The following is a 20,721-nucleotide window of genomic DNA, read 5'->3' as shown; positions in this document are numbered from 1 at the left end:
AAATTCCGTCTGAAAATGAAATGTTTTCTCCAAAAAAAGTAGCCAGGAGGGGGGGAAGTTAAATTGCTGGTCCAGTGCCAGAATGTGAAACTACTATTAAGACAGTAGAATTACAGAATCATTAATGCACTGGACGCAACACTTAGTGGTGTTGCTCACAGCTCTTTGTGTTCTGAGTTCAAATTCTGTTGAAGTCAGTTTTGCATTTCAACCTTTCAGAGTCAATAAAATAAGTATCATTGGAATACTGGGTGCAAGGGATCAATGCAATCAATTAATCTCTTCTTCTCCCTATGACTGCTGGCTTTGAGCGAAAATTCGAATAATTTAAAGTAAAGAACTGCTAGAATCATTAACATGTTGGTCAAAATGCTTAGTGACGAATGGTTCCAGCTTCTTACAGTCTGAGTTGAAATTCTGTTAGACTTTTATTTGTTTCTGGGCTGATAAAATTAAGTACCAGCCAAATACTGAAGTTGATATAATGAACTTATTAACATCCCTGAAATTGCTGGCCTGGTGCCAAAATATGAAACCGCCACTATCATTGTTATCATTGTCGTCATCGTCATCATCATCATTGTCATCGACATCATCATTGTCGTCGTCGTCGTCGTCGTCGTCGTCGTCGTCGTCGTCGTCGTCGTCGTCGTCGTCGTCGTCGTCGTCGTCGTCGTCGTCGTCGTCGTCGTCGTCGTCACCATCACCACCACCATCATCATCATCATCATCATCATCATCATCATCATCATCATCATCATAGCAGCAAGCTGGCAGTATTGTTCGCATGCCAAACAAAATGCTTAGTGACATATCATCCAGCTTTATGTTCTGAGCACAAATTCCACTGAGGTCAAATTTGCCTTTTATCCTTTCTGCATGACACAGAGTGTGACAAGGCTGACCCTTTGAATTACAGGCACAACAGAAACAAGAAGTAAGAGTGAGAGAGAGTTGTGGTGAAAGAGTACAACAGGGTTCGCCCCCCCCCCCCCTGCCTCGTGGAGCTTTAGGTGTTTTTGCTCAATAAACACTCACAACACTGGGGTCAGTATAATTGACTAACCCCACCACCACCACCACCACCACCACCAAAAATTTCAGGCCTTGTGCTAATAATATGATAAAAGGACAATGGATTAAGATCCTTCCTGAGTCTGGGTTATCCAATTCAGGATAAACTTTACATGCATGGACGTACCATCAACCAGGCCTGCCCAAGTGGTACACAGAGCAGTGAAACTCTTCTGCACACACCCAGTGTCCATCCATTGCTGACTTGTGGAGTTATGTTATATCACTAGCTGATATATGTAGGATGGATCCAGCTAATAGCTGAATCCATTGTGAAGTCGATCCACTGCTTTGCTTTGGCCAGCAAGGGCCAGCAGTGTTTATCTGTCTGGTGGGCTTAGTGAAAGAGTTTGTGTGGTAGGCCTGATTGAAAGGTCTGAAAACAGACGCCTTCAACTTCATACAAGTTCTCATCAACTTCTCAAGTTTCACTTAAAAAGGAAAGTGAAAGTGAAGAGAGATGTGCTGTCTCCCAGCATACTTGCTGGCAGGTGAAAGTGAGTGGTGAGTTTGGTCCAAATGAAGGGGTATGCTCTAGCCACATGCCTGTAGATTGGAGGATAACGGAGAAGGTATTTTCCTTAGTAGTCATGGTAACCATGGTTTTGAGGGGTTTTCCATAATAGCCCTTGAAGCTCTCATCCTTTGAGGAACTTGTCATTGTTTGGAATTCATTGTTTCTTTGCTACTGTTGTTCTCTCTCTTACATTTCTTTCATGCAATCCCACATTGCATCATCCTGTAACATCCCCAATATTTTTGTGAGCCCTTAGTGGTTAAGAAGGAAGACATTATTATTATTATTATTATTATTATCATTATTAATATTATTATTATTATTGTTGTTGTTGTTGTTGTTGTGGAGGCGCAATGGCCCAGTGGTTAGGGCAGCGGACTCGCGGTCATAGGATCGCAGTTTCGATTCCCAGACCAGGCGTTGTGAGTGTTTATTGAGCGAAAACACCTAAAAGCTCCATGAGGCTCTGGCAGAGGGGTAGTGGCGAACCCTGCTGTACTCTTTCACCACAACTTTCTCTCACTCTCACTTCCTGTTTCTGTTGTGCCTGTATTTCAAAGGGCCAGCCTTGTCACACTGTGTCACGCTGAATATCCCCGAGAACTACGTTAAGGGTACACGTGTCTGTGGAGTGCTCAGCCACTTGCATGTTAATTTCACGAGCAGGCTGTTCTGTTGATCGGATCAACTGAAACCCTTGTCGTTGTAAACAACGGAGTGCCAACAACAACAATTATTATTATTATTATTATTATTATTATTATTATTATTACTATTGTTGTTGTTGTTACTATCATTATTATTATTATTATTATTATTATTATTATTATTGTTGTTATTATTACTATTGTTGTTGTTGTTATTGTTGTTACTATTATTATTATTACTATTATTATTATTATTATTATTATTATTATTATTATTATTGGGGGTGCATGGTCTCATGGATAAGGTGTTGCACTCACGATCGCCAGACCCATGGTTTCAATTCCTAGACCAGGCGGTGCGTTGCTTTCTTGAGCAAAAACACTTCATATCACATTTCTCTGCAACCACTTCGACACCTGACATGTGGCACACCGTGCCCCTGTTCAAGCAATGTTGATTTGACGGAGGGAGGGAGTGACTTGATGTATAGCGCACATACATTTGATCACTATAAAATAAATCATGCAGATTATTTGGCAAAAGCTGAATACCCATATGCCATCTTTGCTGGGAGAGTCCATTATCAGCATTATTATTATTGTCATTATCATCACTGTCATCGTTGTCATCGTTATCGTTATTGTCATCACTATTATCACCATCATCCATTTTATTATCATATGATATTGTGAAGTCCATGGTCTTATATTGTTTGATTCTTTCGTCCTTCCTTTATTATCGAAGTAGTAATGATGGTGTCATAAACAATTTCATCTATTTAACTACAGCTGTTCCACACGTCCAAGACCAAGCTGAAATACAGTTGTGTCTGTTTCCATTTCAGTTCTCATGAAGATCAAACCATGTACATCATCAGCAAACTTCAAGGACCACATGAGCCAATGCTCTTACGATGCACAGTACAAAGTCAACCGACACAATGTCAGATTGATGAATGATTACATGATGAAAATGAAAGTTTGCAGGTAAGTTTGCACAATGTTATAGAACACTGCTGCTTTTATAGGGCTCTTATTCATAATAGGTGCAGGCATGGCTGTGTGGTAAGAAGTTTTCTTACTAACCATATGGTTCCAGGTTCAGTCCCACTCTGTGATACCTTGGGCAAGTGTCTTCTGTTATAAACTCAGGCCAACCAAAAACTTTGTGGAATTTGGTAGACAGAATCTGTAAGAAACCCATTGTAAACATGGCTGTGTGGTTCTGGACTCAGTCCCACTGCATGGCACCTTGGGCTGACCAAAGCCTTGTGAGTGAATTTGGTAGACTGAAACTGAAAGAAGCTCATCATATATATACATACATACATACATACATACATATATAACCACTCTCTGAGTGGTTGGCTTTAGGAAGGGCATCCAGCTGTAGAAACACTGCCAAATCAGATTGGAGCCTGGTGTAGCCATCTGGTTTCACCAGTCCTCAGTCAAATCGTCCAACCCATGCTAGCATGGAAAGCGGACGTTAAACGACGACGACAATACGTACAGACATATATATATATATATATATATATATATATATATATATATATATATATATATATATATATATATATATATATATATATACTGCCTAACTGGCCTTGTAGGGTTTTCGAGCGAGATCGTTGCCAGTGCCCCTGGACTGGCTCTTGTGTGGGTGGCACATAAAAGACACCATTTCGAGCATGGTCGTTTTCATGCGGGTGACACGTAAAAGCAGCCACTACACTCTCTGAGTGGTTCGCGTTACGAAGGGCATCCAGCTGTAGAAACTCTGCCAAATTAGATTGGAGCCTGGTGTTGCCATCCGGTTTCACCACTCCTCAGTCAAATCGTCCAACCCATGCTAGCATGGAAAGCGGACGTTAAACGATGATGATGATGATGATGATAATAAAGGTTATGAAGGGTATTGGAGTCAACCAAACCCTAAAGATACAGGTAATACCGAGTAAGTGCTGTATACCGACTAGTTATGCCCCTGTCGTTGTATCAACATGAGTGGGGAATATAACATAGGTCGTGTATTAGCATGTGTAATAGTAGATGTTGTAATCCTTTCTTATAGATGTTATAATCCTTTCTTCTACTATTACCGTCTCCGATGAAGGGATACATTGGATTTTCCCTGAAACAGCTGTAAGACTTTATGCATAAAATATAATTCTAATTTTGCCATTGGTCTCTTTATTCTTTTCTTTCTTTATACATAAATATATATATATATATATATATATAAAAGTATATATTTATAGAAATATAATTATAATTAAGGGCACTGGAATGGCAATGCCTATACACTAGAAGTAGATGTCAGATGTCTACAAGCGACTCTAGAACCCTTCGGTTGTAAATAGAGAACATATTTACAGTGGCTTGTAGATATTTAACATCTACTTCTGATGTATAGGCACTGGCACTCCAGCACCCTTAATTATAGTTATATTTTTATAATTATATACTTAAATATTAATTTTACTGATATGGTGGTGTTTTTCTATGCTAGCCACTGATATGATCATTTTAATCATTATATCCTCAATTTATGAATATGTGTATCATCATCATCATCATCATCATCGTTTAACATCCGCCTTCCATGCTAGCATGGGTTGGACGATTTGACTGAGGACTGGTGAAACCAGATGGCTACACCAGGCTCCAATCTGATTTGGCAGAGTTTCTACAGTTGGATGCCCTTCCTAACGCCAACCACTCAGAGAGTGTAGTGGGTGCTTATATACCATTCTCATTTTTTTTCCCTATTTGTCTCTGATGATGGAATATCCCATACCCAGAGATTTCCCAGAAACAGCTGTAAGATTTTGAATTCTTCCTATAATAATATTGTATACGACTTGAGGTGTTTGCCTTGCTTTAATGTTTGTTGTCCTGTTTAACAATTATATATATATGTGTGTGTGTGTGTGTGTGTCTATATAAATATATTTATGTATATAACAACAAGGATGACTTTGTGTCTGTGTTTATCCCCCAACCACTACTTGATAACCAGAGTTGGTTATGATGATGATAATGATTTCACACAGCTTCACTAATGTTCAATACATGCACCATCTGTTACACGACACACATCAAGTCGGTACTCCAGCTCCTGCCAAACATGCTGTAGTATGTCTTGCGCATAACATTCTCCACCACCTCTGTGAGTCTCTGTTTGAGTTCCTCTAGGTTTGTAAGAAGAGTGGGGGTATAGACCAATTCTTTCACTTAGTCCCATAGAAAAAAATCACAAGGTGTCAAGTCAGGTGAGCGTGGTAGCCATTCCAACAGCGCATTGTCATTAACAGTGACATACCTGATCCAAACTTAGTTTTGACTCATTTTATTTTTACACATCTTACACATTTAGTTTTTATTCATTTTGAGATCATTCGAGTGAGAATTGGCTATGTTATTAGACACCAAAATGATGTCAATTTTTGGTGGTGTGTCTGTATACATGTATATATATATATATATATATATATATATATATATATAAATTAGAAATAATACATTTCTAAATCTCTCAGAGAGACTTAAGCAGTAGTGATGCGATAAAGTAGTTGTATACTGCCAACTTAATGTGACAGTCCCAATAAGGGAATATACTACTGCTGTTTAGCCCTAGGAAGCTGGACCGCTTCCTGTCGAAGGACACAGGAAATATATCAAGGCTGACAGGAAGCGGTCCAGCTTCCTAGGACTAAATAGCATTAAGTTGGCAGTATACAACTACTTTATATATATATATATATATATATATATAATTACATGCACGCAAACAAACACATATGCGTGTGTGTATATATATATATATATATATATATATATATATATATATATATATATATATATATATATATGTATATTTGTAAAAATGAATAGAAATGGCTTTTCTCATAATTTTTTCACATGTTTAAGCTAATAAACATCTAATTATTAATGTGGAAAAATTACCAGAAAAGCCATCTCTCTTCATTTTTTCAAATACACAATACTGTACTAATGACTTTCAATTTCTTATTCTACACACACACACACACACACACACACACACACACTCCCATATATATTATGCCACGGTCAACTTTGCCTTTCATGCTTTCAGGGTCAATAAAATACGGACCAGTTGAACACTGGGGTCGATGTAATCGACTCATCCCTTCTCCCCAAACACATGAATTTATAGGTATATTTGCATAACTTTACAGTATACACACACACAGTTTCATTCACACAACCAAATAAGTAGTGAAAGAGACACAGAAGGAGTGTGGAAATGCATCACATTGTTCTGTTACAAAAACCACTAATTTTTGTGAATATTTCAGATACCTCGAAGAATCACTAGAATGCGCAGAGACAGTTGCACAGAAACTATGTGGAAATGATGCTCAAAAATATTATCATGAACTCAACGTCAGGACAATGGGACCAGCCAAGAGATTTCTACGCTGTCACCAGGCCAGAAACAGTAAGTTTAATGTTAAAAATACATAAGCTTCTACATGACTAGTAGAAACAGCAGTCAAATCCTCCTTAAGCCAAAACTCCCCTGGCAGTTTAAAAATAAAGAAGACTTATTAAATAATGTAGTCCTACATACACTGTGACTGGAAAAAGACAAAGACAGGATGGCCATGGTTGTTGGAACATCTTTGATCACAGATCTTTTAGATCAGGCTTGAATTAAGGCAAAACAGGAGGTGCAATGGCCCAGTGGTTAGGGCAGCGGACTCGCGGTCATAGGATCGCAGTTTCGATTCCCAGACCGGGCATTGTGAGTGTTTATTGAGTGAAAACACCTAAAGTTCCACAAGGCTCCGGCAGGGGATGGTGGCGAACCCTGCTGTACTCTTTCACCACAACTTTCTCTCACTCTTACTTCCTGTTTCCGTTGTGCCTGTAATTCAAAGGGTCAGCCTTGTCACACTGTATCACGCTGAATATCCCCGAGAACTACGTTAAGGGTACACGTGTCTGTGGAGTGCTCAACCACTTGCACGTTAATTTCACGAGCAGGCTGTTCCGTTGATCGGATCAACTGGAACCCTCGATGTCATAAGCGACGGAGTGCCAACCTAAGGCAAAACAACAACAACTGTCAGTTGTTTTTGCTGATATTGTCCTCTCAACCCCTGTCAGCCTGGATCAAGCAGGCTTTTGATTAAAGATGTTCCTGTTATGAGAACCCCATCTTTTATCTAAATGCAGTGTATCGAAAACAGTGGTTCTCAAACCTTTTTTACCTATAGACCTCTTTGATTCCTATGTTCCTTGGATAGACCCTCATATCCATTCAGTGCTTGAAAAAGCCTATAAAATTTTCATAATTAAATATTTACTAGGAATTGCATTAAAAAAATTGTTAAAATATTATGTGTGATTTTAGAAGTATAAGCAATTTATTGTACATAACTTTTAACAACAAAATCCTGTAAGGAGCCCTAAGGGTCAGGTGGACCCTAGTTGAGAACCATTGATCTAGAACTACATTGAATGTATCCATCCCGTTTAAAGAGAATAGAAGGAAATTTGGCTGCTCTTTCTCGCAGATTGAGGCACTCTTATTCACTCAAGAAGCTTCCTTAGCCATCACTCACAAATGAGTATGACTTGGTAGATTGTGCTATGCTTTTGCTAATTGCTTTAGGAGTCAATGTAGTTTTAATTAGACATAGATACCCTGCTTATAGGTACTCTGCTCATAGGTACTCTGCTCACTTTTGATCCAGCAGAACACTGAAGATGTGACAGCCAGAGGTAAATAGAGCTTCACCAGAACAAAGGTGGTGATCATTTCTCTGGTTGAGTAAACTGGAGCAATGAAAAATGAAGTGCTTTGTCCAAGGATGTATTACATTACCCAATCCAGCAACTGAACTCGTGATCTTATGCTCATGGGCTCAACATCCTAACCACTAAACCAGGTGCCTTCACTCCAAAACCATAGACCATTAACAGCGTTAGTCATTCGACTTAAATCTCACCTACATGTTGTGGTTTATTCAGGTTGTGTTCACTTGGCACCATATTCTTCTATTATCAAAAAACAGGGCCTTCATAGGCTCACATAGCTGGCTTCTCAGATTCTGTGGCATATATATTCACCCTACCCACTGGATGGGAAGCTGGTCCATTTTAGGATTACTCACTTTTGCGAGCTGAGTTGACTGGAGCAATGGAAAATGTTTTGCTCAAGAACACAATGCATTGCCCAGTCCAGGAATTGAAACCTCAATCTTATGTTAATGAGAGCAAAACCCTAACCACTAAGCAAAATGTTTCCACAATCTTCTGTTGTACCTTTATGATATAAGGGTAAAGAATCCGTTTGGTCACGAATGACCATGGGATTGCACCTAGAAAGTTACCCTCCAAGGCACAAGTCTGGGCAGGGTTGTTTATGGAAGACCAGCAGTGACCTATGCATACCAGCCTCCGCTCTCCTCTCCATGCCACCAGTGTAATCCAAGAGAAAGGCAAAGGCCGATACAGCTTGGCACCTGTGACGTCGCAACTCATTTCTACAGCTGAGTGAACTGGAGCAACATGAAATAAAGTCTTACTCGAGAACACAACACATATTCCAGTCCAGGAATCGAACTCACTACTTCATGATTGTGAGCTTGATGATCTAGCCACTGAACCATGCACCTTCATCATGAAATATGATATTTACCTGCACATGATTTCTTAGGGGTTGAAATGTGTTTAGCTGTTATCTCTATCAGGTCCACTGACTAGAAACATCAGAAGTGAGTATAATTTTGCTCTAGCACAAGGGACAAACTGAAGTTGCATAAAAATATGCCTAAAAATATAACGAAACATTAAATGTAATGAAATAAATAGGCATACAATCATTGTTGTGCAGTTAAGAAGTTCACTTTGCAACTTCATGGTTTCAGGTTCAGTCCCAATGCACAGCGCCTTGGAAAAGTAATTTCTACTCTGAGCCTTGTAAGAGAATTTGCAATACAGAATTATCCAAAATTCTGACTGCCTCCTTTTTCTCATTATATATATATATCATCTTCATCATCATCATCGTTTAACGTCCGCTTTCCATGCTAGCATGGGTTGGACGATTTGACTGAGGTTGGTGAACCAGATGGCTACACCAGGCTCCAATCTGATTTGGCAGAGTTTCTACAGCTGGATGCCCTTCCTAACGCCAACCGTTCCGAGAGTGTAATGGGTGCTTTTATGTGCCACTGGCATGAAGGCCAGTTAGGCGGTACTGGCAACGGCTACGCTCAAAATGGTGTGTGTATATATATATATATATATATATATATATATATATATATATATGCATATATGGGTACAGGACTTCACCAACATGAAGTACAAAAGCAAGCAAGTTAAATACACAAACAATGAGAGAAAAAAAATTGAAAACAGGACAAGTAACACAAAAAACGACTCTTCATCAGTTGTTGGTTGTCTCTCTACTCCTCATTTATATATATATATTGTTTATTATATATATATATATACATGTAATATTTCGCATAGGCATATATAAGTACTGAATATTGGGAAACACTATTGTGTTGCTTATTAACTCCTATCGCATACGACAAATCCACCCACAAGGCTTTAGTGAGCCTAGTCAGCCGACTGTAGAAACCACTTGTGTACGGTTCTGTACTGCTGCACCGAATCCAAAACCAAATGGTTAGGAAGCAAGCATTTACTTATTTATTTATTTATTTGTATCTGGTTTTCACAGAGAACTACTTCAGCAGGGGAGTTAAACAAGTGAATGCAGGCTAGTTATCTCCCTTACTTCAATATAGCTGCTTCCTTTATCGATACAATTGTTCATCTGGTGTTTCGGACTTTACCAAACGAGGAGACAATAATCTACCTCCTGAAACCTCATGCTATCATTCATGTAATAAAATTAGGATAACGATGTTTTCATTCCCTTATAAACCCTACGGAAAGGTTATACGTCTTTCTAAACAACTTTTCCAATATTAATGAGTCTGACAGTTTGCTAATTTAATAATAATAATAATAATAATAATAATAATAATAATAATAATAATAATAATAATCCTTTCTATTATAGGCACAAGGCCTGAAATTTGTGGAGAGGGGCTCAGTCGATTACATCGACTCCAGTACGCAACTGGTACTTATTTTATCGACCCCAAAATGATGAAAGGCAAAGTCGACCTCGGCAGAATTTGAACTCAGAATGAAAAGACAGGCTAAATGTTGCTAAGCAACAGTTCTGCCAGTTCACTGCCTTTTTAATGATAATTATAATAATCCTTTCTGCTAGCCGATTACATTTACCCCAGTGCATAACTGGTACTTACTGAACTGACCCTGAAAAGATGAAAGCAAAGTCGACCTTGGCAAAATTTGAACTCCAAACATAAAAGCGGATGAAATACTGCTAAGCATTTTGCCAGGAGTGCCAACAATTCTGCCAGTTTACCACCTTTTAAATAACAACAATAATAATAATAATAATAATAACAATAATAATAATAATTCTCTCTACTATAGGCACAAGGCCTATGCAGTTCATCCGGCATGCTAACGATTCTTATTTCTTTATTGCCCACAAGGGGCTAAACATAGAGGGGACAAACAAGGACAGACAAAGGGATTAAGTCGATTACATCGACCCCAATGCGTAACTGGTACTTAATTTATCGACCCCGAAAGGATGAAAAGCAAAGTCGACCTCGGTGGAATTTGAACTCAGAACGTAACGGCAGATGAAATACTGCTAAGCATTTCGCCTGGCATGCTAACGATTCTTATTTCTTTATTGCCCACAAAGGGGCTAAACATAGAAGGGACAAACAAGGACAGACAAAGGGGTTAAGTCGATTACATCGACCCCAGTGCGTAACTGGTACTTAATTTATCGACCCCGAAAGGATGAAAAGCAAAGTCGACCTCGGTGGAATTTGAACTCAGAACGTAACGGCAGATGAAATACTGCTAAGCATTTCACCTGGCATGCTAACGATTCTTATTTCTTTATTGCCCACAAGGGGCTAAACATAGAAGGGACAAACAAGGACAGACAAAGGGGTTAAGTCGATTACATCGACCCCAGTGCGTAACTGGTACTTAATTTATCGACCCCGAAAGGATGAAAAGCAAAGTCGACCTCGGTGGAATTTGAACTCAGAACGTAACGGCAGATGAAATACTGCTAAGCATTTCGCCTGGCATGCTAACGATTCTTATTTCTTTATTGCCCACAAGGGGCTAAACATAGAAGGGACAAACAAGGACAGACAAAGGGGTTAAGTCGATTACATCGACCCCAGTGCGTAACTGGTACTTAATTTATCGACCCCGAAAGGATGAAAAGCAAAGTCGACCTCGGTGGAATTTGAACTCAGAACGTAACGGCAGATGAAATACTGCTAAGCATTTCGCCTGGCATGCTAACGATTCTTATTTCTTTATTGCCCACAAGGGGCTAAACATAGAAGGGACAAACAAGGACAGACAAAGGGGTTAAGTCGATTACATCGACCCCAGTGCGTAACTGGTACTTAATTTATCGACCCCGAAAGGATGAAAAGCAAAGTCGACCTCGGTGGAATTTGAACTCAGAACGTAACGGCAGATGAAATACTGCTAAGCATTTCGCCTGGCATGCTAACGATTCTTATTTCTTTATTGCCCACAAGGGGCTAAACATAGAAGGGACAAACAAGGACAGACAAAGGGGTTAAGTCGATTACATCGACCCCAGTGCGTAACTGGTACTTAATTTATCGACCCCGAAAGGATGAAAAGCAAAGTCGACCTCAGTGGAATTTGAACTCAGAACGTAATGGCAAACGAAATATCACTAAGGATTTCGCCCGTCGTGCCAATGATTCTGCAAGCTTGCCACCTTCATAATATTTATAATAATAATGATGTATCAGATGATTATTAAAATTATGGATATCTTCTTATAGATACTTATTATTAACTCTGTTCTTTTTTTTTATATATTTTCAGCTACACTGATTGGTCTGGGCATCTCTATAGCATTGGTGCTGGCCATTGTTGTATTAGTGATAGGTCGATGCCTCAGGAGACATCAAATGGTACAGGAGGCTAGTTCTGAAACCTTACTCATACCTGGCATACTGCAGCAGCCGCTGAGACGACAGCGAATGGGTGCGACAACAACAACAGCAGCAGCAGCAACAGCAAATGCTTCGACAACAACAGGGCCGACTGCAATGGCAGCAGCGGCTGCAGCAGCAGCAATGGCCTCGCCCCCATACACGCCACGCGCGCAGACATCAACCGATCCCTCAAGCATAGCAACTGACATTCCTGACCAGATCCCGAAGGATCTCCCACCTCAGTACCCCGGTCATCCACCATATCCCCATTCCTGCACGAACGATAAAGACGACTACACAACACCACCCCCTTCTTATGAGCAGGTCATGGCCGAAATGAGGAACCGGTCAGAGGAGCAGTAAATAATGCCTAGCTTTTGTAAAGTCTCAAAAGATTTTACACATCATATATGTTATAATATATATACATCATATTATATTATAGTATAAATATATATTATATATATAAATATATATATATATATATATATATATATATATATATATATATATGATATATATATTATATGTATTTTATTATATATATTATATATATATATATATATATATATATATATATATATATATATATATATATGTATATATGCATATATATCTATCCCATCACCACCCTGCTCCATTCATTATCTACCCGCCCACCCCACCCCCCTTTTGTCTAATGAAGTCACTGAAAACAAAAGTAATTAATTAAAGCAATTAATTAGAAAATTTAGGGTCTTTAAAAATGACAAGGTAAACCATTTGTCTGAAGGACCAACCACCATCTATCTTGGGTGGGGGATTGGGGATACGTGGGGGGTGGGCAGTTGCATAAGGGACGTAAACTGTTATTTAAACCCACATTTGCACTTAGATGAACAGACAGATTTCGGGATGCGTGGGGGTATGGAGAAAGTGTTGCTAAGTCAGAGATGAAGAAGGACGTTAATAAAAACAAAACAAACAAAAAAATTTAAAAATACATAATAAACAAAACAAATGAATAACATATGGCAGCATGGGAGGGGGAGTTATTCAGGCAGATGAAGAGACAGACAGACAGGTAGACAGGTTGACAAGCAGACAGACAGTGATATATAGATAGACGCAGGGAAACAGACTGGAGTTCTGACTACTGTAGTATGGGCACAAATGAGTTTAGTGGACATTGACATACAGGTACAAATGGCAAAATAGGATGCTTAAGACACAGACAGGAAGATGATAGTTAGGTGGGGGTAAAATAGATGGACAAATGATGCAGGAGGATAAGTCAGAAGAATGCTATACACTCATAGGTACCTGCACACATATGCATACATATAAGAGGTGAAAGAATGGGAATGTTTATGAAATGACAACAAAGCCACAACAGACGTCGTATATGGATTTTTTCTTTTTTTTTTTTTCAAATGGAAATTGTACATACTTGTTAATTAACTGTTAGTCAATATGTTAATTGGGTTAGTGACAGTAGCACTCCACCCTCGTTCCCACAGCCTGGAGAGGGGGGTGGGTGGCATTCGTGCGAGCATACTAGAAGGAGGACGAGGAAGAGGAGGAAATCACGAGAGGGGGAGTAGTGTAGAACTAGTCCCCTGAGGTTTGTAGTCTGTGAAGGAAAAAATAAAATGCAAGAAAATGTTGCTATTTTCTGAGAAACCAAAAAAAAAAAAAAAAATACAGGAAATTAGCAACAATGACCTGTGTTGGGTTTGAACTTGTGACAATGTAGTGTGACAATTATGGCAATTTGCAATGGATGAATTGAATGAGAAAATTGTTGTTTCTTTTTTTTTTGCTTTGTTCTTTTCTTGTATATTTTTTTTCTTTGTCTTGTTGCTTCCTTTCCACTTAAAAAAGTTCTTATTTTGATTGATTTATTTATGTTCTTTGTTGTCCAAAATTGTTATTTATTTTTATGACTCACTCACATTGTATCACTGTGACATGGTGCTATTTCTGACACCATCCTAATGTGCCATAGTTCAGATGTGGGTAGCACTCACTGTAATCTTGTGCCATGGTATTAACCTTGATTTTTTTTGGGACATTGCCACTATGTGCTATGGTGCCATTATTTTTTTTTGTTTTTTCACTGTGTCACAAGGCTGTGATGTAGTTAACAACACCAACACTTTGTGCCACAATATCACAATGGCACAAAGACCCAGTTGACTCAACTGTATCTGAAACTGTGCCATCTATTCTTAACTAGATCCAAAACAACCAACAAATAAAAAAAAATTTTAAAAAACACAAATAAAAAAAAATTATACGAAATCTCTAGTTTCCATTTCAAAATTGTCCAATACACAATTTGATTCCTTTTTGGAAACACTTTCATGTATATGTTGCTAATGTCTTTTGGGGAAGGCATGAATGTTACAGTTTCACTTTCCACTTGCCATTCCATTCTAAATTTTTAGTCTTATAGTTTGTGTGTAACAAAGCTATTTTATTATTTTTTTTAATTTTTTAATTTCTTCAACATTACATATCTGGGTATTTAAAAAAAATTTTTTTTAAAGTATTTGGTGCAGATGGTATAGAAGTGATTTTGATACTTCATAGTATCTATGTTTGATGTATTTTAGATTTGAGTTCAAATCCTTGTGATGACTGATTTTTTTTATATGTCTTTCTTTCTTCTTGCTATAAATAAAAGATATGCCAGAAAAGAACACTGAAACCCACCCTTACATAAAATTGTGTCTTTGTATTGCATTTTTTTTCCAACACTTTAATGATTTTGCCAGGTTGACACCTTTATAACAAAAACAATAACAAAAATAATGATAATAATAATAATAATATATTTGGTAAGTAACAGAAAGGAAGTCTCCTTAGTACATCTAAAATCTCAAGAGATGCACTCGATATCTGATGACATGGGTAGATTGATGTTTAGTTGGAACAATTTCTGCAAAATGTGCTATTTTTTATTCCGATGCTCTAACAATTCTGCCAGTTTGCTGATTTTGATAGCTTTGTAGTTTAAGTACAAAGTCAAAGATTTTGAGGGAAGGGTTTAATCTATGCTAGTAGTTCTCGGTGAGCGGTACGGAGCCCCGAGGGGCGATAATGGGGTGGCCAAAAGGGGACGATGAATGTAAAAAAAAACATCAAAATATTGCGTTACTCTAGTTTCAGTCATTTGACTGTGGCCATGCTGGAGCACCGCCTTTAGTCGAGCAAATCGACCCCAGGACTTATTCTTTGTAAGCCTAGTACTTATTCTATCGGTCTCTTTTGCCGAACCGCTAAGATACGGGGACTTAAACACACCAACATCGGTTGTCAAGCGATGTTGGGGGGACAAACACAGACACACAAACATATACACACACACATACATACATATATATATATATATATATATATATATATATATATATGGTTAGTGAGAGCTGTGCGAGCAAAGAATGGTTAGTGAGAGCTGTGCGAGCAATGTACAGAGATGCTGCCAGTAAGGTGAGGGTTGGAAATGAGTACAGCAATGAATTCCGGGTAGAGGTAGGGGTCCACCAAGGTTCCGTCCTCAGCCCCCTATTATTTACCATAGTCCTCCAGGCAATCACAGAGGAGTTCAAGACAGGCTGCCCCTGGGAGCTCCTCTATGCTGATGACCTTGCCCTAATTGCGGAGTCACTATCAGAACTAGAGGAGAAGTTTCAGGTGTGGAAGCAAGGTCTAGAATTGAAGGGCCTTAGAGTCAACCTAGCTAAAACCAAAATCCTAATAAGTAGGAAGGTAGATAAAACACAAACCCCTTCAGGTAGATGGCCCTGCTCAGTATGTAGAAAAGGAGTAGGTAGTAACTCTATAAGATGTACCCGGTGCAAGCTATGGACACATAAGAGGTGCAGCAACATCAAAGGCAGGTTAACTAGCAAGTTAGTTTTTGTTTGTGGCAGATGTTCAGGTGCAATAAAGACTGCAAACAAACAGGAAACAACTTCTATCTCATTCCAGGGTGAAAAACTAGAGGTAGTCGATAGCTTCCGCTATCTGGGCGACCAAGTTAGTAGTGGGGGTGGGTGCGCTGAAAGTGTAGCTGCTAGAATAAGAATAGCCTGGGCAAAGTTTAGAGAGCTCTTACCCCTGCTGGCGACAAAGGGACTCTCACTCAGAGTAAAAGGCAGACTGTATGACGCATGCGTACGAACAACCATGCTACATGGCAGTGAAACATGGGCTGTAACTGCTGAGGACATACGTAAGCTCGCAAGGAATGAAGCCAGTATGCTCCGTTGGATGTGTAATGTCAATGTGAATACCCGTCAGAGTGTAAGTATCTTGAGAGAAAAGCTGAACATTAGAAGCATCAGTTGTGGCGTGCAAGAGAGACGATTGCGCTGGTATGGACATGTGGTGAGAATGGAGGAGGATAGCTGCGTGAAAAAGTGCCACACCCTAACAGTTGAGGGAACCCGTGGAAGAGGTAGGCCCAGGAAGACCTGGGCTGAGGTGGTGAGGCAAGACCTTCGTACATTGGGCCTCACCGAGGCGATGACTACGGACCGAGACCTTTGGAAATGGGCTGTGCGTGAGAAGACCCGGCAAGCCAAGTAAGATCGTTGCCAGTGCCCCTGGACTGGTTCTTGTGCGGGTGGCACATGAGATGCACCATTTTGAGCGTGGCCGTTGCCAGTACCGCCTGACTGGCTCCTGTAGGATTTTCGAGCGAGATCGTTGCCAGTGCCCCTGGACTGGCTTGTGCGGGTGGCACATAAAAGACACCATTTCGAGCGTGGCCGTTTTCGTGCGGGTGACACGTAAAAGCACCCACTACACTCTCTGAGTGGTTGGCGTTAGGAAGGGCATCCAGCTGTAGAAACTCTGCCAAATCAGACTGGAGCCTGGTGTTGCCATCCGGTTTCACCAGTCCTCAGTCAAATCGTCCAACCCATGCTAGCATGGAAAGCGGACGTTAAACGATGATGATGATATATACATACATGTATACGACGGGCTTCTTTCAGTTTCCGTCTACTGAATCCACTCACAAGGCTTTGGTCGGCCTGAGGCTATAGTAGAAGACACTTGCCCAAAGTGCCACGCAGTGGGACTGAACCCTGAACCATGTGGTTCATACACAAGCTACTTACCACGCAGCCACTCCTACACCTATGTGTAAGTTTTATTGTAAAATACAGTTGTTTGAATTTGTTGCAGATAGTGGTTTGCATTTGTGGTGGCAAACAGGAGTGAGAGAGCTAGGGTGTCAAGGGGCAGCAGCCAGAAAAAGTTTAGGAACCACTGATCTGTACCTCCAAAACTGTATTAGGCTGGTACTTAACCCTTTAGTGTTCAGATTACTCTGTTAAAAGTAATACTTTTCCATTCAAATTGTTTTGAATTAATCATGCATTATGTTATAGCTTTGAGGTTTCAATGATATGATTGTTTATTTTTAGAATGTCGCTGTAGGTAAGGTGTGAGAGGCTAGATATGGCCAGTTTGAATATAAAACATGTAGAATATTTGGGCTGGATATGGCCGGTTTAAACACTAAAGGGTTAAATTTACCCTCCTCCGAGGAATAAAAGACAAAAGGTTGGCTCGGTGGGATTTGAAATCAGAACGAAAAGAGGTGGAACTAATACAACAAGGTACCCTTCCGACACCTTAATGATACTGTCAGCCTGCCACCTTTCATTCTGGTCATAACAACATGCTTCAACGGCTCCATCTCAACTCAATAATTCTAAATTGTGAGAAATGTGGGTGACATCTTAACAGGGAGATAACTCTCACAATAGTTCACCGTCATCATGACGAAATGGAATCAATTTTTAGTTGATTTGAACTTAGAAACGTTAAAAGTGTAAGTAATCTAACTGAACAAATTGGTTTTTTCAATGTTATGATTGACACGTTAATGCAAGGGAAGTAACTCTCAAAGCATAACGAGGAGATATTTGATAGCATCTCTCTCTCTCTCTCTTTTACTTGTTTCACTCATTTGACTGCGGCCATGCTGGAGCACCGCCTTTAGCCGAATCAAATCGACCCCAGGACTTATTCTTTGTAAGCCTAGTACTTATTCTATCGGTCTCTTTGGCCGAACCGCTAAGTTACGGGTACCTAAACACACCAGCATCGGTTATCAAGCGATGTTGGGGGGACAAACACAGACACAAGCATATACACACACATACACACACACACACACACATATATATATATATATATATATATATATATATATATATATATACACGACAGGCTTCTTTCAGTTGCCGTCTACCAAATCCACTCACAAGGCTTTGGTCGGCCCGAGGCTATAGTAGAAGACACTTGCCCAAGGTGCCACGCAGTGGGACTGAACCCGAGACCATGTGGTTGGTAAGCAAGCTACTTACCACATAGCCACTCCTATCTATCTATCTATCTATCTATCTATCTATCTATCTATCTATCTACATATCTAAGGTATGAATGCATGCTGATTCTGAGATGCCTTTGATGTATACAACAGAGCAATCCTTCCGGCAAATAACATAGTAAATAGTCTTTGCAACTATATCATGCCTCGGGAGCAGGTAGTATCTCGTAGACACTTCGGGACAGCCTTTGATGACGTACGTGGGTGATATCTTCCACACTGGTATAGTAGAACGGACACTTTCTATCACAGTGTGGAGGTTTGGTGGTATCTTTGTCTCCCATGTTTATTAGGTATTTAGTAGCTATCTTCTGTTCCTGGCTAACGAAGGCATATCCTTCTGGGTGTAATATCAATCACTAGTCCAGGAGAGGTCACTCTTACTGTCAGCGATGTTTTTATCCTCTAGCTTACAGGTTATGTATTCATGCATTGTTTTTGCTGGTTCGATGCGTGCTTTTTTTCCAAGTTTAAATTATTCTCTTGAGATATGAACTAACAATATGTGTGTAGAGGATTTCTTTAATTAATTTATTAATCATTAAATTTAATATATGCGTATAAAACAATATAATATAATATCTAAATATATAATCAATAGCAGTGTATTATTTATATATATGTGTGTGTGTGTGTGTGTGTGTGTGTGTATATATATATATATATATATATATATATATATATATATATATATATATATATATATATATATATATATTTGTTTTGCAAGATTTTTGATGTGAAATCGTGTGTTGAAACAGATGTTGTCTCACCTTGCTAACTATCAGCCATTTTGTCAAAATGGCTGATAGTTAGCAAGGTGAGACACACATAAGAGGGAAGGAAACAAAGGACCACTGATGAGGTCACAGAAGTGTGACGAAAGAACTCTGGCCGAAATAAGATTAAGATTAATGTAATATAAAGCTGAAGCAAATTAACACCAAATATACAGTGCTTGTGTTTTTATTGGCTAAATTGGCAATATGACCATCTCCAAGTACAACAACATATATATATATATATATATATATATATATATATATATATATATATATATATATATATATATACATATATATATTGGGTTGAGTCATTAATAATTTCTGATTGTGTTAAACGCCTTCACTCATGAAAAAATTTTACAAAGAATTATTTTCAATTATCATTATATTTGTTATTATTTTGAATGATCTTTTATCATGTAGCTTTTTGATTCCTCTCGAGTAAAATTCACCTGGATTCGACATGAAGACGTTTTCCACATAAATTTTCACCCGATCTTCGTGAGGAATTTTTTTCCCTCATCAGAGTATTTTGTAGAGAGCGAAAAAGATAGAAATCAGTTGGTGCAGGGTCTGATGAATGTGGTGGATGGGGTAGAACAGACCAGCCCAAATCCAATATTTTATCCTTCGCGATTCTTGCTGAATGTGGTTTTGTGTTATCGGGAAGAAGCACAGCGTTTCTCCTACTAACGAGTGCAGGGTGTTTTCTTGAAAGATTTTCATGCACACATTGCAGCTGTTGAGAGTATAAGTTGACATTTAGTGCTTGCAGTTTAAAAACTCAAAATGAATAAAGCCGCGGTGATCCCACTATACACACACCACAACCTTCCTTCAGTAGGGCTCAGCCTTTGAGATAGGTTGTGGAGATTTATCCTTGTGAATCCACTGCCTTTTGCGTTGAACATTGTCATAAAAGACCCATTTTCCATTACCTGTAATGATATTGAGAAGCAGGTAATTTCTCTGTCTTGGAAGAATACTTGTCACTATGGAAGAAGACTTGTCACAATGGAAGAAGACTTGCCCCTATTCTTCTCACTAAGAGAATGGGGAACCTATACCCCCAGCCTGCTGACTTTTCCTATCTTTTCCAAGTGACGACAGATGGTGGATTGAGATGTGTTGAGGTAAATTGCTAATTCCAGAGTATTTTTACAAGGACTGAATTCCACTAATT

At 39.1% G+C, this 20,721-nt stretch overlaps 1 protein-coding gene across 1 annotated transcript in view; it reads left to right on the top strand.

The window, feature by feature from the left end:
* The window catches only part of LOC106871567 (uncharacterized), a 74,009-nt gene extending 58,938 nt beyond the window's left edge, over positions 1 to 15,071 (top strand). The window contains exons 4-6 of the mRNA XM_089352006.1: positions 3,084 to 3,225; positions 6,585 to 6,727; positions 12,250 to 15,071. Of these exons, the coding sequence (XP_089208132.1) occupies positions 3,084 to 3,225; positions 6,585 to 6,727; positions 12,250 to 12,725 (761 nt within the window). The 3' untranslated portion in view covers positions 12,726 to 15,071. The remainder of the gene's footprint in view (positions 1 to 3,083; positions 3,226 to 6,584; positions 6,728 to 12,249) is intronic.
* The last annotated feature ends 5,650 nt before the right edge of the window (positions 15,072 to 20,721 follow it).

The sequence above is a fragment of the Octopus bimaculoides genome, chromosome 5 (genome assembly GCF_046866305.1).
Source record: "Octopus bimaculoides isolate indiv1 chromosome 5, ASM4686630v1, whole genome shotgun sequence".
In the NCBI taxonomy this organism is placed as follows: Eukaryota; Metazoa; Mollusca; class Cephalopoda; order Octopoda; family Octopodidae; genus Octopus; species Octopus bimaculoides.
Note: the sequence above shows the minus strand (reverse complement) of the source record. Positions and strands in the feature narration are given on the sequence as shown.